The following is a 23586-nucleotide window of genomic DNA, read 5'->3' as shown; positions in this document are numbered from 1 at the left end:
GGCAGAAGAGCAGCAATGGTCAGCCAGGGCACCAGCCCTCAGCTGCTGTTTGCCTTTCTCTCCTCCTGTGCAGACTCCAGATGGCCAATGGCACCAGTGTGTGCTGTGCCCAGCACGGCTACGCTTCCCCTCAGGAGCAGCCAGCTGCCAGCTTGGCTCTGAGAGTGGAGGATTTGCCCTCTCCCAGCAAGAGGCACCCAGGGCCGGGCTGCTGCTTCTTGCCGCTCCAAGGGCCTCCTTCCAGCCTGTCTCTGCCGAGGCTCAGGCTGCTCCAGGCTCTGCCAGGGCTCTGCTGGGGCTCCAGCCTGGCCAAGGTCGGGCCCGCTCTCACCTCCCAGTCGCTGACAGCTCTGTACCAGAGGAGACCTTGCAGAGCACCCTCACTGATCTTTCTGCTTTCTCACTTGAGCAAGACTCTCCTCCAGCCAAAGAGATTGCATTTGAGACACAAATCTAAGTGTCAGGAACCCAAATACTCTCAAGTCACATCTGCACAGCCTGCAGCTGCACGGAATGTTTGCGTTGCACCACTCCTCCTTTGGTTTTTCCTGCAAATGCCATTGCTGTTTCTGCCTCAACTGGAAATGCCACAGCTGGGCAAAACTTGGCCACTGGGCCATATTCCAAAGGCAGTGTGATCTGGAGCAGATGCATGAAGAAGAGCTTTCCCCACTTACAAACCATACCAAAGAAGCCATCAATGTCACTTTTCACCTCTAAGGAAAAACTGGCAGTTCAGAAGGAAACATTGAGCTTTCTCAAAGGGTCAGAAGGGAGGGAATCATCCAAAGGAGTTGAGGTGTCATAATCTTTATTGATTTAAAATCCTACTCTATAATCCTGCTCTACAATCCTTGTCTACATTCCTACTCTACAATCCTACTCTACACTCCTACTCTACAATCCTTCTCTAAATTCCTACTCTACAATTCTATTCTAAGATGGCCATCGCGAAAACTGTTCTAAATGGATTAGAACATTATCCTTCTCTCCTTCCACTGCTTCACTGAAAGGATGAGTGGCACCAGGCTGGAGCCAGGCTTGGCCGATGTTACAAATTGATGCTGCAGAAAGGAAAAGAAAACAAGAAGAAAGTATGATTTTCCAAGCTAAGAGCTTCAAAGGCAGGAGAATATTTTTTAAATGACAAGGGCATTGAGTCAGAGTAGGTTTAAGGAGCATGGGGCAGCAGTGGCATAGGTTGGCCCAAGAGCTGGTAGGTGCCCCACCCCTGGAAATAGCTCAGGTCTGAGTATCCTGTTCTCTTTAAGGATGTCCCTGCTCCCTGCAGGGCACTCGGACCACATGAGCTTTACAGGTCCCTGCCAGCCCTGCCCAGTCTAGGATTCCTTACCATTCTCAGTTGAACAGCACCAAGATTGGAAGGGAGGAGGAGGGGGGCACATCTGATGCCTTGGAATTCAGAGGAGAAGGAGCCACCATCCCTCAGCCACTGTTTCACCTGCAGCCCCTTGGCATTTTACCTGCAGGAGCTCCTCAGCAGACCAGCGCTGTGCCTCGTCTGTCTGCAGGCAGCAGCTCAGGAAGTCACGCAGCAAAGCTGAGAGGAGTTTGGGCTGCCGCAGCTGTGGGGTCCCTCCTTTGGCTATCAGGAGTTGAACCTGGAGCAAACAGAAACACAAGGCTCCACCTGCTTCTTTCCCATCTGCAACTGCTCTCCCAGAGCCCATTGTTTCAGCTCCACTCTGCAGTGGCAGATTTTGCCCTGGCAGAGAGGCAGAGATGACTTCCCTGTATCATCAAAAAACACAAGCCCCAAAGCAGCCCCAGCTTTTCCAACATCCTGCAGGTCTGGCTTTGGCAGCTGATTTCATGGACTGATCTAGTTAGTGGGAAAATAAAGACATGAAAATGCATGTTTTCTTCTCTGAGGATTCACACCAGCTTGACAGGCTTCTTGGAAGAGGGATTTTGCTATTCTAACTAACTCTACTCTTTCCAAGTATCATTACATGAAGGGCATCTCTGCAGTGCTTGTCGGTCCCTCAAGCACAGCTGCCATAAAACAAAACTCATCAAGCTTTTTGTCCTGTTGTTGAAAACAATGGTATTTGGAAGAAAAGAAAGGAAATGCCCCAGGTGCTCTTCAGGGAAGGAAACAAACATTTGGGATCCCCTATTCAACACAGATACATTAAGATGCCTCCACAAATGTATTGAGATAAAAATGCCTTTTTGGGCACACAGGAGCCGCCTGCAGCTTTGTCTCTCTGCAGTCTGAAAATTTCAGGTTCCCTTATGTGGAAATAGGAAAACATTCCTGGTGAAATCTGAAGAAAGAGAAGCGTCATCCCTTTGCTAAGCCTCTGCTCGTTGGATACTCAAGTCAATGCATAAACGCTGGGCCCATCCCAGAAAGTGGCAGGAAACAAACTGGAGGTTTTGGCAGGCTCTCCCCATCACCAGGCTCCAGCTTGGTGATATGGAGAAAGTGGCTTGGCTTATGAACAAATATGGTCACTAAGTGTTTCAGCAGCACGGCACAAGAAGCAGCAGGGACTCTGTGCCTTTAAACCATCCTCTCCAGGTTGCAGGCAAGTTTCCCCGTGAGAAGAATGGGGGATGTACTTCTTCTCTCAAAACCACTATTTTAGAAACTTTGTTTGGTTTGAGTTTCTTTCCTTCATTGCTGGAAAAAATAACACCAGTTCTGAGGTGCTTGTTTCCTGTTATTAGGGCCATCTACACAGCCAGAAGAGCTGGAACGATAACCCACAGCAAAACGTTGCCTGAGAATGGAGATTGTTTGCGTGGGGTAAGGCTTGAATTGCCCCAATGATGCAACCAAACCTGCAGCAGATGCTGATGTGCTGCAGGGACATTTCTAGAAGGGGGCCATGGTGGAAGTACTTGCAGCAGATGGTAATGGCATTTTGTCCAATGGCACAGAGAACATGGGACAGGTGAGAAAGAGAGCAGGATCAGAGAGTATTTGCACCTTACCGAGAGAGAACTTCTACTGTCATGAGGGACTTGTCGTTCCACCATTTCAATTCCCACAATTCCAAAAGACCATATGTCCACTTTGGGGCCATATGGTAGACACAGCACCACTTCAGGTGCCATCCACCAAGGAGTCCCAGCCACCGAGCGACGATGACTTTGCTCAGGGGTGAGCTGAGCAGAAAGGCCAAAATCAGCTGAGGAGAAAGCAAAATACTAGTTTTATTTGGATCCTGTCAATTAGGAAACCAACCTAAAGAATTGCCCAGTAGAAGTTGGAGAATGTGCTGTTGCATTTCCTGGACAGCAGTCCCTGCTCTGTTTCCATGGGGTTTATCCAAGGAAATATGGCACTGGCTACTTAAAACATCCCCACAGTTTTCACACTTCCTCCAGCAGCATTTTTTGTTGCCCTGAAGGTTTAGATTGTAGCTCCCTCACTCTCGAAGGGACACACACAAACACACACACACACACACACAGCAATACCACTCTTGAGTGCTTGTGGTACCTTGTCATACCTCTGTGCACATCACAACTGTGCCTTCAGCTCACAGCAGGGGCCACTGCACTGCCAGCAGCACCATTTTTGGGGAGCTGGCAGTCACTGAAAGCAGCCCCACACCCCACATCCCTGGGAGGCTGAACCTCACCAAGAATACACTGACCCAGCTTGACAGAGCCATCCGTTCTGAGAAGGATGTTGCAGCTCTTCACATCTCGATGGATCACATGGTTGGAGTGAAGAAAATCCAGTCCTTGCAGGCACTGAGAGAGAAAACAGAAACAGGGGGGCAAAAATGAGTGATGTGATTTCATCACACAAGCAAGGAAACAGCTGTAAAAATTCCCTTTGCAGGGGAATGGGGAGTAATGGCAGAACACAGTGCCACTGAGAGGAAGAGCCTGCTGCTGCAACAGGAGCAGAGCAGGACCTTTGTCAGGAAAGGCATGGCAGCTTTTGCAACAGCAGCAGCAACTGCTGTTGTAGACTGTCCCCTGCAAACCAGGCAGAGTGACTGCAGCTGCAGTGGGTGTGCTCAGAAGCAAACAGCATTTGGGCTGCACTACTATCCTTTTCAGCTGAGACCTAAAAGAAATTAGTCCCTCTTTTTTTCTTTGCTGTTTGTTTCAAATCCTGCCACCAGCACCTTTGCTTTAGAGGTAAGGAATGCAGTGCAGACAGGCAAAAGTTTAGATAGGCAGGGTGGAGAACAGAAAATCCAAATAGAAACAACAGAACTAGAATACAACAGAAGGACATAAGAGTACAAGAAGTGAGTAGAGTGAGTGCAGGGACACTGGCAGGCAGTTCACTTGAAAGGCTCTTGCTTGCCCATAGCATACCAGCAAGACAGAAACCAAGCTTGGCACATGAAATCACTCCCATTCTGAGCCCCAGTTTCCCAGACAATCTTGCTCAAGCACTTGGAAGCACAGGTGGGATCCCTGACCTCACGACTGACAGCTGCAATCTCTCCTTCAGACATGTACGTCTTGCTGATGACATCAGTCAGAGTGCCTCCGTCCATGTACTCCATCACCAGCCAGAGTTCCTCATGCACAAGGTAGCTGAAAGAAGAAGGAAACAAGGCCATGCAGATGAACATGCATGGCTACTTGTTTTTTTGCTCAATTCTTGTTTCTGGGTCCCTTTGAGACAAGGACAGACTAAAACGAAAATTGCCTCTGGACTGTGCAGTGTTTGCAGTCTGTGCTGTCTCAAGGAGAAAGGCATGTATGTAACAGCCCAGATAAAAAAGCTGCCACGCATGGTATTTCTGGAAATAAGCTCCTAGTCTTCCTGGCATGCACAGTAATGGGAAAGAGGGGCAACAATCCAAGGGAAATCCTCTCTAGGATGGATCATCAGCATTAAAGAAACTTGAAAAACTCAATCCTGAGAAAATGCAGACGCAATGAACTTACAGGGTATTGAATTATTAAGATAGGGCTGATGCAGGTTTTTGAACAATTTTCAAACTGTCTTTACCATGGTAGATGAATGCAGGCAAACTACAGTCTCTTCCCACCCATTGGAGATAAGTAGAGAGATAATAATTAACCAATAATTAAGAGCTCTATTTTCTGCCAGTGCCCAAAGCAGGTTCTTAACCTCTCATGCTTGTATTATGGAAACAAATATTGATGGGATAAGACCATGATCACTCACCTGTCTAAATAATTCACAACACTGGGACTCCTATAACTCTTCATGATCATGATTTCATTAACAGTTAATTGCTTCCTCCTCAGTCCTTGAAGATTGATTTTCTTTATGGCCACCTAAAATGATATTGAAAATGTGTAACTTTGGAAGTTGGCATGGAGCTTCTCACATGGAGTGAGTGATTCTGGAATGGCACAGCCAAGCTGTGCAAAAGCACCTTGTGATTAGACATTGGAGTAATTAGGAAGTGACAATCCAACAGCCCATTGCTCTGCTCCCTTGGGGACAGTTACATGACACCTGACCACTGACACATTGCCTTGTCCACTTGGTAGCAAAGGTGTATCAACTCTCACCCACAAAGCTCTGACCACACCCTCTGCTGCTCTGCCTGCACTTCCAGAGAAGTAATCTGTGCCTTGGTACTCTGTGGATACAGGCAGGCCTTTGGGCTTTTAGGGACACCTTGCAGATCTCTCCCTACGTACAGCTCCCAAGTGGCTAATGAGCTACCAGTAACATTCAGATGTATTTGCTGGTAGCCAGAAATGAGGATTCAGGACTCTGAAGCTCTAGCCCCAAAGAGCAGTGAGATGCTAAACCTTGGTTTTAGCAAATGAGAGCAAGTGGGCACGTCCTTCTCTGCAAGGAACCGCTGCCCTCCTTGCCTTCCTACTGGCAGCTGAGAAGGACAAAGACTGTCCCAAGTGCAATTTGCAGGCTGGCACCAGTCTGTGCTTCCTGTGTCTTTGCTGCACAGCTCTACCCAAAGCTCCAGGCACAGATGTCACCCGTAGGGAAAGGCCTTGAGAACAGCAGAGTCTGCAGGGGCTGTTGACATTTACCTCTCCTCCTGTGGCAATGTCAAGTGCTCTAGAAACCTCTCCAAAAGCCCTAGAAAGAAAACAGCAGCAAAGAAAGGAGAAGCCATTTAGATCTTGCAGTGAAAGCCACTCCAGACAGGAGATCTCTGCTGTAAATACCTAAAAGCTGCGGGTCTGCCAGAAGGCAGATGATACATTTTCCCCTCCAGTGCATGGGCACTGGGCCTGTTTCTGAAGTGCTGGGCTTTCCTGCCTCAGCTCAAAAAGACAGCTTATTCCTTCATCTCGGCTATCAGTTTCCAAACTGGGCAGGTCTAACCTTGAGCACGGAGAATTTCCTTTAGGAAACTCTTGGACAGAAATGTCCCTGAGGATTGTTATCTGACAGCTATCATAAAGGGGCAGGTTGCTCTTTCAGGTAAGCAGGGTTCTTCTCCTGTCATTTGTGTGGCAAAATTCTATGATCTTGAGACATACACAAATGCTAAGGAAATTACCACAGAGCTGTCCCACACTTGAGAGACAAGGAGATCTACCAGGTTCTGCTCCTTGCTGCAGGCAAGACCTTGGTTGGCAGCATGGAGATGTCTTTGGCAATGCCTTCTGAGCACACTTACAAATTCTGGCCAGTACTAAGAGATGGGGCAGACTAACCCTGGTGTCTGAACATGTTTGCAGCTTGTCTGACTTCCCACTTGATGGATATTCCACCAGCGAAACACCTGGCCCAAGGCTGTGTAGAAGTATCTGTGGACTCACCCGCTGCCGAGATTTTCCAGTTCAATGTATTTTCGTATGGGATTTTCCATGTTCACCATTCTCCCTGAGGGAAACAAAATGCAAGATTCTCATTTTCATGCAGAAATATCACCTTCCAGGAGATACGAAAGGCAGCCCCACTGTCTGGGGCTCTGAACCCTTTGTGGTCAGCTGGGCAGCAACCATAACAACAACAAGAGCAAGAGCAATAAGCCAGGCAGTTCTGCAGTCCAAATGGCCAGCAGAGAGACTGGTTTTGTCCAGTCCTTTGAAGACTTCTCTTGTTAGGAAATAAAGCCCAGGGAGATGCATTCCCAGGAGAGGAGGGCATCTTCTCCAACTTGCAGCTGTTTGCCAAAAGAATGAATGCCTTTCCATCTGTAAAGCAGAGCAGCTGATGCTGTAACCCATTCCAAGGGGGCTTTCAGCATCAGGACCCTCACCCTGTATGAGCAGGCTGAGCTCCAAGACGCCCTTGCCCGTGGCGCATGGGAAGAACCCCAGTGCTTCCCTTCACCCTGACAGCGCGGATCAGTGGCTGCCATTGGACTCAGCCTCTCAGCACCGCACACGTTCCCCCCACCTTCCCAAGTGGGCACAGCGGGCAAGGGCAGCGAGGACAGCAGTGCTGCTCAGGTGCCGCTGTGACACGCACAGCTGCCCAGAGGAGATGCTGTCCCTCTCGGGAGTCCAGGCCATGCCATGCAGAAGCCGGCCCAGACGAGGGGCTGCTGCCTCGGGCCAGCTCGGCTCTGCAGCGGCCGGCCGGGCGGCAGCGCCACTCTCCCAGCTAAGGAAGGCTCCAGCCCCTGCAGTCACAGCAGCCCTCAGGGCCAGGGCACACAGCAAGGCTGCCAAAGGCCAAGCATGAGCACTGACAAGCCATGGCCACAAGCCACAGCCAGCCTGAGCCCCTGACAAGCTGCTGCCCCCATTCAGGACACAACGGGATTGGCTTTGGCATCAGACACACCGAGGTGTGGATCAATGCCCTTTTTTGTCTCAACAGGTGAAGGTACACACAGAATGAAATGGGATCTTTTCTCAGCCCCAACAGGTCTTTATGGGAGGGCACAACACTGGCAGCTCTTATGGGCAAGAAGCAGATTAAATGGGTTGTGCTGCAGAATCACAGAGGGCTTGATGTGTTTTCCTAGAGACTGATCTGAGCAGGGGTTGGGCCAATGGGTAGCATTCTAAGAGTCATGGGAATGATTTGAATCAGATATGAAAAAGTGCCATGGATCTGAGGAATACACAGTGGAGGGGCTGGAGGCTCCCTCCTGAGAAACGCCTGCGGTGAAGTTTTTTCTGATCACACCATGTCTGTGTGTCTCTTGGAGATATCTTTATAAGAATAAAAGTAGGATATTAATTTCAGATTGTTATACAAGTATCTGTTTTTTCCTTGTGGGCCCAGTGAAAACTGCTCTTGCTCTCTGTTTCTGCTGTCACCTGATGTTCTTTCAAAGGAGTCCTCACTGACAAAAATACAGCATTCTCATCAAATAATGTAGTAGATGTAATAGTGGTAATAAGAATGTTCATAAAAATGACACCAGTAAGACACATGGGGCAGAACAGCTCCTTCAGGATGGAGAAAATCTCTAGCAAAAAAACCCACAAAATAAGCCAGAAAAACCCCAAATTAAAATCAGAACTGCAACAAAACCACAAAACCCCAAAAGCATTCAATTTCTCTGAAGCATTTTGGTTCTGACAAGTGTAGGGAAGCCTGGAGTCTAAGTTGAATTTAGGAATCAAATGTTCTCTTCAGTTTGGCCACTAGCATGCAGCACTTGAATAGATAATTTGCTAGGTTACAGCCTTCTGCTGATGCAAGAACAATCTCTGCTTCTGCCTTTAGGAGAAAACGAAGCCCAGGCAGACCCGAGCCAGTCCAAGATTCCCTCAGAGGCAACAGGAACACCCAGAGTGGTCTCTCACTGCCTTGAAGCACAGCAGTTCCTGTGGGGAGCCCTAAATGTCTCTGTGACACCAAATTGAGGCGGAATATTTGGTACAGCTATGTTGGCACGTGCACACAATTCACTGTCCCTCAGACAAGAAATACACAAGCCATACTCAGAAGCTCCAGGAAGTCGTCCTGTAGCTGAGCAGCATCTGTGTCAGTGCTGGAGATGGATGAACAGCCCGGGCTCCACTTCTCTGGTTGGGGAACCAAGGCTCCTTTAGATGATGCTGCTGCTGCTGCTGCTGCTGCTGCTACTGCTGCTTCTGCTGCTGCAGATGATGATGATGATGATGATGCAGCAGATTCAATAGAAGAGCCTGTGTAGATCTGAGAGTAGAAATGAGTTGGTGTCAGAAAGATGACCGGCAGAGATTGCCCTAAGTTATCTTTACAAACACAAGCCCGTAAGAAGTTGCTCTTAGCCATATGCCAAGCTCATAAACTGGATTATTTTGGATGCCTGCTTCTGAAACCAAATGATCAAAACCAGAAGTTGGTTTTGATTGAGTTCATAGACACCTTCGTATTCCATTTTCATGGATTTTCTGAAGGATGACTGCAACAATGACCATTCCATTCCCTCCCAAGGATTCCTTTCCCCCTCCAAGGGCTTCAGACACAATTGTAGCTCTTTGTCCAAATGTTCTACCTCTTCCCACTGAGTCCACTTTTCCTCCACCATCTTTGAGACATGCTCAACCTTCAGCATCTCTGCTTGGGACAGTTGCTGTGCCTCACGCCAACCTTGGGGCTCTTCATCACCAGTCATTTGCTGGAAGCCTTTGCGGGCTGCCAGGTGAGGTGTCAACACTCCAACCTCAAGTCAAACAGAACAAAGCAGTCAGAGACTACAGCTTGTCCCTTTCTGCCAAGGCTCATTGACTGTGAGGAAAGGGAACGAGCAGGAGAGGAGCAGATTCCCCAAGGGATACAGACAGCTTGTGGCTTGTGTTCAACGTCTATCTGGGTGACTGTGTTCACTTGCAAAAACACCTGAAGAAACAAGGAGAGCAGGAAGAGGCCAGCAGGAATGCACTCAGATGAGTGCTGGCAAAAGGGGAAAGCGACATGTGCCACTGTCCAGAGCAGTAGCTGGGATTCAGCACACCAGCAAGTTTCCTTCAAAGCAGCTGGGATAGACACTACAGCAGGATGGCACTGAGAGGCATCACCCCAGCTCCCTGCTGCTCTGCAGAGGAAAGGCAAGAGGGGCTGAAACCACCAGACTGCAGTGACTGCAGTGGCTATCGCTGTTTCACTCACTTGTTTTACTAGAGAATCCTTCTTCTGAATCAGGTGATTAATTTTCTCTATGACAATTTTCAGTTCTTCCTCCAGCCTCTTCTCCTTTGCGTCGATCCTAGCCTCTGTTTCCTGCAGCTCTGCCTGGAGATTTTCCTTGATGTCCTCTAAAAAACACGAGAGAGACAGCTTGATGAGTGGAGTGACTTCTACTCTTTCACTCACCTGATTCTGCTGATCTCCTCTCTGCTGATGGAGCCTCATCTCCTCTTCGGTGCTCCTCATGTCTTCCTGGTGCCTTCCCTTCACTGCCACAATGGCACTCTGAGCTTCAGGCAACTCTGCCTGTGGCTCTGCCTTGATGTTCTGTACACACAAATGGAGAACAAGTGACTGGGAGCTGCCATCAGGCTCAGCTTTTCCCTCTTTCAGCCTCAAAATCACACTCATTCAGTCGCTTCTTTCTGCCTACTTAACCACCTCTGCTTCCACTGTAACCCTCCTGTCCCAGAGCTGATCTCTGCAGATTACAAGGCTCTGTGCTTTCAGTGCTTCTAGGACTCCTGGCCTCCTCAGTCCCAAGAGCTGTGTTTTATGCCCCTCTTCCTGCCCTGCACTCTGTCACCTGCTGAGTCAGGCTTACCTGGCCATTCTCCAGTGCCTCTTCCACCTGCTGCCCAAGCTGCTCTTCCTGCTCTCGGGCTGGCAACAGCTCTCCCTCAGTCTGGCATGGCATCTCTGACAAATCAATCTGCTCCTGCTCTTTCTCCAGAACAACCTGCACAGAAAGCAAGAGAACATGGCCTTCTACTCCCCACACAACATTTGTGGCCCAAGACTCAAACACTGATGGGCTCACACGTTCCCAAAGCACTGTGCTGCTGCTCTCCTGGCTTGTTCTCTGCCCATGGGGAGACACAGATTCCAAAGTGACACTGGCAGTACAATCAGGGTCCAGCTGGGTCTGAATCCCCAACAGACTCTTGGGCAGCTGACAGGTAACGTGTGCCATTTCTCAAGGGTCTGCTGAGGGCCTCCCTCCCCTTCTGCTCTGTCCTCTTTGTCTTTCCGTAGTCACTCACACTCAGCCCTGTCCCACAGCTCCACCCTGGCTCTGCAGGTGGCTTCCTGTGTGATTTCATCCCTTGTGAGAGACACTTGTGGACTTCATGTTCTCTTCAGGCCTGCACCACCATTCCTGCCTTTCTGACATCTACACTCTTGTTAGAAATCCTGCTCGTTCAGGAGATAAGGATGTGTGCAATTTGATCCTCTGATGGAGGTCAGAGAGCCCCTATGGCCACCTGAGTGTATGGAAGAGGACCAAGGTGTTTATCCTCCCTCTTTTGTCAGCTGAGAATTCTGAGCAGCACTAACAGAGATCCTCCAAAGGCCCCATCAACAAATGAATTGACACACCCCGAGGGATGCCAATGAAGGAAACCATGTGTCATGTAATGCATGTATGACCAAAGTCTCCAAACTCCACCTAGAGCTTGAGATTGTTCCACTCCCTTAGGACATGCAGCAATTTGTTGCATAAAAAGAAGATTTCACAGCAGAAGAGAGTGGAAAAGGAAAAGAGCTGTGAGGGGAAAAAAAAAAAAAAAAAACATCTCTGCAGGGGGAATCATCACTGCCTGCTCCAGAACAGTCAATGGAACCTGTCTCTCCTCCTCTCCTCAAAGGGATGACTTTAGGTGACCTTTATACCACCAACTGCTTTGCAGCAGAGATGGGAAAATTCAAATGGAATATCTGATATTTATCAAATCGAAATAGATAGATAGGTAGATAGATAGATAGATAGATAGATAGATAGATAGATAGATAGATAGATAGACAGACAGCTAGATCTCACTAGATAAACTCTCTTGCTATATTTTCTATCCCTACACACATCAACATTTGGTAAGCAGTGCCCCCATCAGCAGCAGTGCTGAACTTGCTCTCCTGTTGCTTCAATAAATCACACTCTTGGGGAATCTGGATTGTGTCGGTGCTTTGCTGTCAGACCCAGAGCACTGCTCTGGGAAGTGCAGTCTTTGTGCATCTGTGCTCAGACAAGTTCTTCTCTTGGACTCACCCACACTGATGGTGCTGAAGTGGCTGCAATCAGAAATGAAGCCCAGCCCCTCCCAGCCTCTCTGATCTCTCAGCACCAGCTGGAATGCAAGGCCATTGATTTCCTGCTCAATTCCCAAACACAACACCTATTGATCAACCATGGGCTGCCAAAAGGCATGGGCACTGTTCACCTGAAAGTGATGTGCAAGCCCTGCTGTCTGGCCTAGCACCAGAACAGCTCCTTCTGCCCCAACATCCCCACCCCAAACTATGTGTTCTCCTGCAAAAATACTGCATTTTCCAGAACTGCCATCTTCCAAATTCAAATTCTAACAGAGTCTCTTCCAGTGCTGCAAGTGGGCAGGAAGGGTTGAGCCAAAGCACCTTTAATGGCTGCAGAAGGAGAAATTACACAGTGTTCTTCCTGCTATCAAACCAAAAGACAAATAAACAAAGCAAAGAATGAAATTGTCACCCACTCCAGGGTCTAATCTTCTTGGCTGCAGGGAGGGGATGTTTGGCAGGAAAGTGGCCCAAGTGGTGAGCACTGTCATGTAGGGATTGATGGAAGTCTGCTTGAAGCAGACTTGAAGCACCACGGCGCTGCCCAGCACAGGGGGACGCTCAGTGCCCTGCTCCTGCTGCCCCACTCTTGCTGACACATGGCCAGCATGCCCCAGGCCTTCTTGGCCACCTGGGCCCAAGCTGGCTCACGTTCAGCTGCTGTTGAGCGACACCCCTGGGTGCTTTGTCCCAGGCAGCTGCTCAGGCACCAAGTTGCACATTTGATTTAAAGACACCATCCAAAATTTGGAGATGTCTTTCCTGTTCTTAGCAACACAAGACAGCACTCAAGGACTTGCGGCTTTATCCCAGCCTCCAGGCTCCTGGGGAGTTTTCAAAGCTGCAGACTTCAGAAAGAAAAGTCTCAACAGACATATGGAGTCTCTGGTTTTGCCTCAGAAGAAGGATTCAGAACTGTGCAGTTTGTGTCTTTTGCCACACAAGAGAAGAGCGGCCCCACATGGATTCATGGACAACAAAATCATCTCTTTGCAGCTTATCAAAAGCCAGAAGAGACGTGGGCTCAGAGCACCTGTCAGCTCTGCTACTGACTGCTCTGCCTGAAAAGGCAAAACAACAACCTGGCAACAAAGGCACCAAAATCCCTGATTTCAGTCAGAAATTCCACATCCCCAGTGTGTCTCTGAAATACTCCCAGGTAAGCACACTCAAGAAGCTCATGGGGACAAACCACCCCAAAGTGCTTGTGTGGTCAGATCCACATCTTTTGTGCCTGCAGCTACTTGGCCAGTCTGTAGGGCACAGGACTCTCCAGACCACAGTGTCCTCTCCAGAATGTGACATGGCTGAGCAGAGTGTCTTTGAAATGCTCCCTCCTCTGGGCACAGGGAGCCTTCATGCTTCAGGCTGGCCCCTCTCAGAATCCCAGCAATTGGGGGCCTAAACATGACAGATCAAAAGTCATTTTTCAGCTGTCATTGCCTGGGGTGACTTGCTAGATGCTGGCAGGACTCCAGCACTCAGCAGCCTCAGCTACCAACAGCAAGTGCCGGCTGCTGAGGAACTTGCAGCTGTGCCTTGCACTGAAGACAACACCAGCCAGAAGTGGCACTTACAGTCTCTGAATGTTCAGGCTGGGGTGTGACCACTGCTGGGGGCTCGTGGTCATTTTGCTCCTCTTTGGCCTCTTCTCCAGGAGCAGAGGGAGCCAGAGAAGAGTCTGCTGTTGGTTCTGGGCTCTGTGCACAGATAGTAGTGTTAGGGACAGGCAGCTACCTATCATTTATAACCTTACTTCTATTCTGCTCTATTTCTACAACCAGCTCGACTAAGGACAAATCATCCACTTTGATAGCAATGGGATTCTAAGTCACTCCGACTAAATGAAAATGGCTTAATTCAACTGGACTGCAAATTGTCTGAATTAGATCTCCCACCCTGGCTACTGTCAAGAAGCAGTGTTCTTTCTGCAAAACTGGTCTTCTGGTTCTTTTAAAGCACTGAAGTGGAAAATGAGGAAATAGGCAGCAATGCCTTTGCTATCACTGCTGCAGACATGGAAATGGATTTCCTTTCAGCCTACTCAGCTGGCCACCTACACTGCTGCCACAGGCCAAGCTCCCAGCTTTCTCCACAATTCTCTAACAGCAGGAATATCAAAGGTTCCTTTCTCACTCACCTCAGGATCGGCACCTCTGAACACACGCCTCAGGTGACCTGCAGTGAGCAAGGGAAAATGAACGCAATGGGGTGAGAAAACTGCCTGGGCTGCTGAATCCCATAGAATAAGTGAACCCAAATACCAAGAGGGTATTTTCCTCTGACAGCCTCCCTCAGGGGACACAATTCTTTCACACATCCAACAAGGAACTGGGCAATATTCTTGCTTGTGCCTACACTTTGGCCTCTTTTGCCAGTAAGTGAACACAAACTTGATCAAGAACATGCAAAGTGTTCTTTAACACTCAATGCTCGATTCTTGTCCTACAGATAAAGTAGCTTTTGCTCTTTTTCCTTTCAGGTACTTTTTTAAAAGATAAGTTGCATGCAATAATTCTCATTAACTTGCTGAAAACATTGGCCCAGAAAATCTTCCCCCAAATCCCCCTGAGCTGTGGCAGTTCTATTGTGCAGCACAGCAACAGCAGCTCCAGCGTTCAGGAGCACACACTCGCTGCTTTGGAGTTTGCACTTCATTGCAAAGGCTATTGCTATTCTAGCACTCAGAAAAGGGTGAACTTAGTCAAATCCTTTCATGACAAAACTGAGAACAAAAGAAGCTTTCCCTCAATTATGGGGAGAACCACAAAGTCTTAAGAAGGCCTTCTGAGAAGGTCTCTGCATTTTCAAAGCTATCCTGCTTGAGCCAGCAAACTGAGGAAAGGACAGACTCTGCTGCCACAGACTCTCCTGTGCAGGGAATGGAACCCTTGCAAATGCTGCGTGCAGACCCCTGGCTACAGGCATCCCGTTTTTGCTAAACTTGTTGACAGGAGCTTTAGCAAAGCAGTGGCATCCTAATGGTCCTTCTGTTTCAAAATCAACCCAGGCACTAAGAAAAACAGGAAGACCTACAAAAGCCAGGTTAGGTTACACCCAGGGAAAACCTCTACTTACATGCCAGGTTTGTCAGGTAATAGCCGGAATAAATAAAGCCGTAAACGGTGCAAACTGCAGCAGCGAGTGGCTCCATCATTGGAGCACTGCTGTGCCAGTTTGCAGACACTGCTCCAACACAAGATACACAAGGCTCCTGTCAGTGTGCAGCTGCCCACTGACAAACGCCTCAAGCAGGAGGATGCTCCTGCACTGAGCAAGCCCAAGAGCTGCTCTGACACTGAGGCCTTCTGTGCCCCAAGGCAACCTTCTGATGTCACCACGACAATGTGGCAACCATGCCCTGACATCACAAAGCAAGTGTTCTGCATTGGAATTTATGCAAATTTATGCAAAGCAACCCAACCTCCCCTACAGCAAACACCAAATAGCCTGGGAAGTTCTCCTCTGTCACAAAGCTACACAGACTCTCATGGTGAAACAAACCCCGTTGTTCAAGGGATCCAAGAGTAAAAGCAAGAGTGGCCCAAGCACCTACAGCCTGTTCCCCAGCTGAGCACTCACATGGGACCAAAGACAAGGCAACCAGACCAAGAGAATGGCCCAAAGCATTGCACAGAACCAGGAAAGAAAACACTGTTGCCATAACAGCTGAAATAATTCTTAACAAATCTCTCCACATATTTGCATATTTATTGGACTTGCCCAGGGCTCCTGTCTACATATATCTCTGCCTTTATTCCCATTTGGAAGCAGTTGAACTGGCAGGATCTACCCAGCAGCAGCAGCAGCAGCTGCTCCAAGCTGGGAACATGAGTGGCAGTGCTGATTTCCAGAGGCTTCTGTCCCCCAGGTGAAGCCAAGGCAGGAGCAGGTTGAAAAGTGCTGGCGCTGCTGCTGCTGCTGCTGCTGCTGCTGCTGCTGCTGCTCAGTGCCAGAGAGCTCTGAGTGGGCAGAGCACGGTGCCCACTGTGCTGTGGGCTCTTTCTCCTGCCAGATCTGGACACACCTGGGAACAAGTGATAATGACTTCTGGGAAAAACAAGGGGTTTTTTTGGGAGCTGCATTACTCTGCATACACTTGGGCCACCTGCAGTACAGAGCTTTGGCCTTCAAAAAACATAAACCAGAGAGAAACAGCTGGAAAATATTTCATTTTTACCATTTTCATTTTCTGACAGATTTAAATCACAACTCAGAATTTATTGACATGAGAGTAGGGGTATCCTGAGGCTCTCTGCTAGTCATTGTCATAGGTTCAGTGCCAGGGTCTTCATTTCTTCATGTAGGAAGAGGAATAACACAGCACCAATAGGAGGATCAGATCATTTGTTTATTCTCTAAGCTTGGTTACTTTTATACTGTATACAGATCTATTCATACAAGTATCCCCTGTAGAACTGGCTGCACACATCCTTGTAAGCATTTGTATTGGATAATTACGTTTGTGTATATGGGACCAAAATTTGTGCGTTCAACTTCTCTATCTCCTATCTTGTTTGGCTCTTCCTTTGTGTTCTTTTGCTGACCATGACTGTTCCTTCCCTGTCTGATAACCTTGCCCACGTTCTTAACTCTTTCTCTTTGAGGTGAAATTTGTTCTAATGCAGCCCAGGGTCCTACATCTCCCCTTCTTTTCTTTAAAATTGGAGGAACTAAATGCTGCAACATTTGTTGAATGCATTGTAAGAAACAAGGAAGAAGCAGCAGAAAGCTTAGAAATACAATCAGTAACATTATTGCCCTCTTGACCAAGGCCTGCCACCAACCCCTTAAACCCAAACTAGCAAGGAAAAGGATCATGTCATTCTCTGATATGCTTCATGTTTTCATGTAGTCCTGCCATTAGTTTATGAATATTTTGGGAGTGCTCAGATAAGTTAAAACAACACATTCCTTCAAAATCCTCACATCCATGTCCATGTGCTAATAACAAAAAATCTATAGCTGCGCAATTCTGCATGGGTGTCATGCCGAATACTATCAACATCAGTCAGCAACTCACTCAACACTTTCTTAGTCAAATGCAACTGTTTGTCAACCCAACAGGCAAGACGAGCTTTATTTTTCACATTCCTGGCAGCCAGTCCCTCTGGTAAATGGAAAGATGTTGCAATGACAGTCACCAATGATGGTAATTGCACATTGGCATTACAAGTCTCATCAAAATTCCAAATGGATCGATGTGATCTTTGATAATGACTTTGAATGGCATTCAATAAATTCCTCATGTGGGGAGCAAATAATTTTAGTGGACCAAGAGAGCATGGTCCACCAACAGGTCATCTTGGAATACCAGGCCATGCTCGATTCCCACAAATCAAAAAGAATCCTGGTGGGAGTTCCCACTCTCCTGAAGCGTTTCCTGTCAGACCCCCTCTTTTTAATCTGTTCCATGGAGATTGTCCTGTAACATTTGGATAACCTTCAAACAATGTTTTTTCTCCTTGCTTTTGTAACCAACTAATCCTAGGATCTCCAAACCAAACTACTCCTGTACCATTAACTGCTTGCCATGGTGGGACCATACTGTTGCAACTAGGCAGAACAGTAACATTGACATCTAAGGTTGGGAAAACACTGGCTAACAAATCCAGTTCTTGAAATGGAATAGGATATGATCAGTTCAAATTTGCAATTACTCTTTTCTGCCAGGCTGCATTGCACACAGACAGCCAAGTATACTGTCCCTTTGGACTGAGACAGTCATCACTTCTGCCACTTCTTAAATTTACAATTTTCGGGTCCCCCCAACCAGAAAAATCTGTTTTGTTCTCCTGAAGGGGAATGCCAATTAAGCAAGTTCAAAAAGGGTCATTGGCCTGCTGTAAACTGAGACAAAAATCCTGCATACCAGACACATTAGCCCAGGTTACCCAAACATTTCTTTGTGCTTTGTCCAGAAACACCCCTCACCATACAATGAAAAACCCCCCAAAATCAACAGTAACATCGCCATGGGTGATGGGCATCGTCTTTCTGCCATGTCCCATTCAGGACTACAAACTTGCCAACTTTGGGCAACTCCAACACCCATTCCACACTTGGTGTTCACTACCTTATTGCCTTGCCTAATACGTAAAAATGCAAAGCGTTTAAGAAGCTCAAAGCTAATGTCTGCTAATACTCTCTGTCCAAAATCTTTAATCTGTTTGAACGAGTTTAGAAACTGTTGTTCATGCAGTACTCTGACTGCACCCCTTGGAGCATTCCCTCCAGACAACTGATCTAATGATGGACCACCAAAGTCAGTCAACCATCGTGCTCTAGAGTAGGTAATAACCCGTGTGATACACGGCTGACACTTATACACCTCCTCTCTTTCACGTGCCAGAGTGACTCTCCAACTCTCTTGTTTACACCAAGAACAACACACCAATAGCCAGGGTCAATAGTCAAGCCCTTGTTCTCCACAAACACCTTCAAGAGTCTCTAATTGTCTCTTGTCAACTGATTGTTTTCAAAGAGCCACATAAAATGCAGTAAGATCTGGCAAAAAACCAACTGCATCCTTATTGTCAGGGTGCAGGGCACTCAGCAATGGTGTCAATGCCAAGTTCATTCCATGCTGATGTCTCTTCCATGCTTCAAGACAAAGAGCTGATGTCATTATTCTTCTGTAAGCATGGTTTAAGCCATTTTGCAGGAATCCATGTAGCTGAATCTTTCCCTGTGGAAATACAAGCATAAGCTTTTCCCCAAGTTAATAACTGCATTGGGCCCTCCCATAACCCAGTCAGAGGAGGAAAATATTTAACTTGAATATTTTTTAAGGTAAAATCAGGTTGGTTTGTGTGCATGTGTACTACTGCAGGAGGATGGTCTTGTCGTCCACCTACACTCAACCAATTTATAACAAATAATGGTTTTGCCAATATTTCATGGGGGGAACCCTCTATTTTCCCCTGTTTTTCCAAAGCAGTAAAGTGACTTTTAAGAATGTGATGAAAGCATTCAACAATTGCTTGGCCAGACGAGCTATATGGGACTCCATGGAGAAGTTGAATACCCCAATGTTGTAAAAAATTAGCACTAGAAGTGGCTCAATACATGGGACCATTATCAGTTTTGATCTTCTTGGGGAATCCCATCACAGCAAAATTTGGAGTTCTTCTCCAAAGTTGTTGAGCCGCAGCAGCTGAGGCAGATGAATGGGCAGAAGCCCACACAAATGCTGAGCAAGTATCCACTGACATATGCACATAATGTAATGGTCCAAAAGGTGTAAATTCAGTAACATCAGTTTGCCAAACTCATGGGGCTGGAGTCCCCGAGGATTAGCTCCTCCATCTTGCAGTGGTGTCAGAATAGTGCTGTCAGGACATGCTGCAAGCACCGCTCGAGCCAGTGTTTTTCAAATTCCAAATTGTTTACAGAGAGCAGCAGCAGATTGATGAAAGATACTATGTGATCAGGATGCCTCTTGAATTAGTGTGACCTTCGGAGAGGATGACTGAAGAAGAGCCTTCCCCACTTACAAACCATACCAAAGTAGCCATCAATGTCACTTTCCACCTCTAAGAAATAACTGGCAATTCAGAAGGAAATGTTGAGATTTCTCACAGGGTCAGGAGGAAGGGAATCATCCAAAAGAGATGAGGCTTCAGAAAATTTATGGATTTATAATCCTACTCTAAAATCCAACTCTACATTACTACTCTACAATCCGACTTTCTAATCTTACTCTACATTCCTACTCTACAATATTACTCTAAGCTAGCCATGGAGAAAACAGTTCTATATTGATTAAAACATTACTGTTCTCTCCTTCCACTGCTTCACTGATACGATGAGTGGCACCAGGCTGCACCCAGGATTGTCCGATGTTACAAATTGATGTAGCAGAAAGGAAAAGAAAACAAGAAGAAAGCATGATTTTCCAAGCTAAGAGCTTCAAAGGCAGAGGAATATTTTTTAAATGAAAAGGGCATTGAGTAGGTCTAAGGAGCATGGGGCAGCAGTGGCATAGGTTGGCCCAAGAGCTGGTAGGTGCCCCACCCCTGGAAATAGCTCAGGTCTGAGTATCCTGTTCCCTTTAAAGATGTCCCTGCTCCCTGCAGGGCACTTGGACCACATGAGCTTTACAGGTCCCTGCCAGCCCTGCCCAGTCTAGAATTCCTCACCATTCTCAGTTGAACAGCACCAAGATTGGAAGGGAGGAGGAGGGGGGCACATCTGATGCCTTGGAATTCAGTGGAGAAGGAGCCACCATCCCTCAGCCACTGTTTCACCTGCAGCCCCTTGGCATTTTACCTGCAGGAGCTCCTCAGCAGACCAGCGCTGTGCCTCGTCTGTCTGCAGGCAGCAGCTCAGGAAGTCACGCAGCAAAGCTGAGAGGAGTTTGGGCTGCCGCAGCTGTGGGGTCCCTCCTTTGGCTATCAGGAGTTGAACCTGGAGCAAACAGAAACACAAGGCTCCACCTGCTTCTTTCCCATCTGCAACTGCTCTCCCAGAGCCCATTGTTTCAGCTCCACTCTGCAGTGGCAGATTTTGCCCTGGCAGAGAGGCAGAGATGACTTCCCTGTATCATCAAAAAACACAAGCCCCAAAGCAGCCCCAGCTTTTCCAACATCCTGCAGGTCTGGCTTTGGCAGCTGATTTCATGGACTGATCTAGTTAGTGGGAAAATAAAGACATGAAAATACATGTTTTCTTCTCTGAGGATTCACACCAGCCTGACAGGCTTCTTGGAAGAGGGATTTTGCTATTCTAACTAACTCTACTCTTTCCAAGGATTATTACATAAAAGGCAGCTCAGCAGTGCTTGTTGGTCCCGGAAGCACAGCTGCCATAAAACAAAACTCATCAAGCTTTTTGTCCTGTTGTTGAAAACAATGGTATTTGGAAGAAAAGAAAGGAAATGCCCCAGGTACTTTTCAGGGAAGGAAACAAACATTTGGGATCCCCTATTCAACAGAGATACATTAAGATGGCTCCCCAAATGTATTGAGATAAAAATGCCTGTTTGGGCACACAGGAGTCACCTGCAGCTTTGTCTCTCTGCAGTCTGAAAATTTCAGGTTCCCTTATGTGGAAATAGGAAAACATTCCTGGTGAAATCTGAAGAAAGAGAAGTGGCATCCCTTTGCTAAGCCTCTGCTCGTTGGATACTCAAGTCAATGCATAAACATTGGGCCCATCCCAGAAAGTGGCAGGAAACAAACTGGAGGTTTTGGCAGGCTCTCCCCATCACCAGGCTCCAGCTTGGTGATATGGAGAAAGTGGCTTGGCTTATGAACAAATATGGTCACTAAGTGTTTCAGCAGCACGGCACAAGAAGCAGCAGGGACTCTGTGCCTTTAAACCATCCTCTCCAGGTTGCAGGCAAGTTTCCCTGTGAGAAGAATGGGGGTGTACTTCTTCTCTCAAAACCACTATTTCAGAAACTTTGTTTGGTTTGAGTTTCTTTCCTTCATTGCTGGAAAAAATAGCACCAGTTCTGAGATGATTGTTTCCTGTTATTAAGGCCATCTACACAGCCAAAAGAGCTGGAACGATAACCCACAGCAAAATGTTGCCTGAGAATGGAGATTGTTTGCGTGGGGTAAGGCTTGATCTGCCCCACTGATGCAACCAAACCTAGTGCTGATGCTGATGTGCTGCAGGGACATTTCTAGAAGGGAGCCTTGGTGGAAGTACTTGCAGCAGATGGCAATGGCATATTAGGGCATCTCCTCATGCTCCTTTGATTTAGGACTTGATCTTTTTTTATTAACTTTTATGTTATCTTTTACATATCTTTATAGTTTTCTCTCTCTTGAGAGAGGATTAAGGTCTCTAGGTCTTCTCTTTGCAGTGAGTTAATATCTCACCCAGGCCTGCAGATGGTTATGATGATTTTTGCTGGGTAGTGGTTGAAATAGTTACGGTGATGGATTTGAGGCCGTGTTGTGGTTGTGCTAAGATCTCAGGGACCTGATCACAATGGTCATGGCTGTTCTTGCTGTGTGGCTGGTCTTTGGCCCCTGCTGTTTTTCATTTCAGCTGCAGACTGATGGCTCCCCCTTCCCACTGATGGCAGCCGCATGTGGGGTGTCGCGCTGGAGGGGGCCTGGCTTGGCCAGCAGCTACTCCCAGGGCCCAGCGGACTCTGGCTTGGCACGAGCAGACAGGGCCAGGGCTGAGGCCAGGGCCTGGTGTTAGTAAGATGTTAGTAGCTGTGAATTGGCTTAGCTCTGGCCAGGGCCCTGCAGCCTCCCGTCCCCCACCTGGCTTCTGTTGGGGCCTGGCCCGGCCCCTCCAGGCCTCGCAGGCTGCGGTGGAGCGGGGTAGGCCCAGCCAGAGCCCAGTTACCTTTCAAGGCTGGAAACAAGAGACAGCCCTCTTGGGCTTGCCTGTCTTTTAAAATGTAGAATGCACTGAGGCAGAGCCAGCTTCTAAAATTATTTAATAAGTTGTCACTTCTCAGAACTAGACAGCTATTGGTTTTTTACTAGGCACAGAGGAAGCTCTTAGCAGCTTCTCTCAGAAAAATCATTTTCCTGGGTGGCTTCTTCCCTCCTCACTGAGTAATAATAAATGTAAAACCAGCATATCCACGCATCCTCAGAGTCCCCAGTGTCCATGGAATGGCCAGTGATTGGGGAATGCTGGCAGCCACAGTGATGTCGGTCATCCCTCCTGGTTACCCATGGGACTCCTCAGCCCCTTTTGGGATTTCCTGCAGTGCCAAGCCATGGGGAGGAAATGCCTTTGCTGCCATCCTGGGCAGGATCTTGCTCGGCACATTATGGCCTCATGTCCCCCATGTCTCATTGTCCTCTGACAGCCCCTGTGTCCCTGCACTTCCCTCAAGAGCAGGACTTTGGTGCCAACACCCCAACACTCCAAATCCATGCAATGGCATTGTCCCTGTGGTACCCCCACACTTACTAGATGGACGAGAATACTGCTTAGTTGATCTAGGAATTGATCCCTGGGCAACAAGATAATGTTGCCCTATCACCCTACCAACTTTTCCCCCTCCTCCCTTTCTTCTTTTGGATACTGAGGCAAAGAGATAATGCTTGAGCTAAGGGAAAAAGCTGTAGCTCTGAGGAAAGTAGTTACTTTGTAACAGGGTATGGGAATCAAGCACTTCTCAGAAATCAGTAAATTTAGCACAAGGCAACTGCATAAAGCTAACCACTGGCTATTTGAGCAGACAATCTTATAGAGCACGTGCAGAAACAGAGATAAAAAAGTTCAAGCCTGAGGAACACTTCTGGCCTTCATCCGCAACGACCACCAGGAGGCTGACGACCACCTTGTGCAGAGCCCTGCTACAAGGGCTTCCATAATCAAGGAATTAGAAAATATGAAGGTCAGGAAAGTAGAATGTGCCCAATAAGTTAAAAATGTGTAAAAGTTTGTACTGTGCTTTTTGAATGGACAAGTGGCAGAGCTGTTCACCTCACTCATGGTGTTGAATAAACAAATCCTTGCTCTATAGTCCCTGCACTATGGAGTACTGTTTAATTCACTCCTTTTTGTGCATCATAATCCCAGTATGCTTTTCATTTTCT

At 47.6% G+C, this 23586-nt stretch overlaps 1 protein-coding gene across 2 annotated transcripts; it reads right to left on the bottom strand.

The window, feature by feature from the left end:
- Positions 1 to 794: 794 nt before the first annotated feature.
- Positions 795 to 15413, bottom strand: LOC111944987 (serine/threonine-protein kinase PAK 3-like). Of its 2 annotated transcripts, XM_086867719.1 has the most exons (15): positions 15143 to 15413; positions 14205 to 14242; positions 13642 to 13764; positions 10578 to 10712; positions 9956 to 10300; positions 9342 to 9509; positions 8803 to 9019; positions 6718 to 6781; positions 5980 to 6028; positions 5138 to 5250; positions 4419 to 4536; positions 3633 to 3732; positions 2965 to 3161; positions 1485 to 1622; positions 795 to 1064 (listed from the first exon to the last, which is right to left on the bottom strand). In XM_086867719.1, the coding sequence occupies exons 1-15, from the start codon at positions 15219 to 15221 to the stop codon at positions 972 to 974; spliced, it is 1977 nt and encodes a 658-aa protein (XP_086723845.1). In that variant the 5' UTR covers positions 15222 to 15413; the 3' UTR covers positions 795 to 971. The 2 variants fall into 2 exon arrangements, with proteins under 2 accessions (XP_086723845.1, XP_086723846.1); XM_086867720.1 differs by lacking the exon at positions 13642 to 13764 and having other exon boundaries at positions 15143 to 15383.
- Positions 15414 to 23586: the final 8173 nt, after the last annotated feature.

This window comes from Cyanistes caeruleus, chromosome Z (assembly GCF_971803275.1).
Source record: "Cyanistes caeruleus chromosome Z, bCyaCae1.hap1.1, whole genome shotgun sequence".
NCBI classification, from domain to species: Eukaryota; Metazoa; Chordata; class Aves; order Passeriformes; family Paridae; genus Cyanistes; species Cyanistes caeruleus.
This window is presented reverse-complemented; position numbering and strand designations above follow the sequence as displayed.

What these genes read in the sequence shown, in the direction of transcription:
- LOC111944987 (XM_086867719.1), bottom strand. Translation starts at nt 15,221, where the DNA reads ATGATGGAGCCACTCGCTGCTGCAGTTTGCACCGTTTACGGCTTTATT. An exon ending in TCAGAGGTGCCGATCCTGAG is followed by an intron (nt 13,765 to 14,204) that starts GTGAGTGAGAAA and finishes ATCTGTGCACAG; the next exon opens with AGCCCAGAACCAACAGCAGA. An exon ending in GTTGTGAATTATTTAGACAG is followed by an intron (nt 4,537 to 5,137) that starts GTGAGTGATCAT and finishes TTCTTCTTTCAG; the next exon opens with CTACCTTGTGCATGAGGAAC.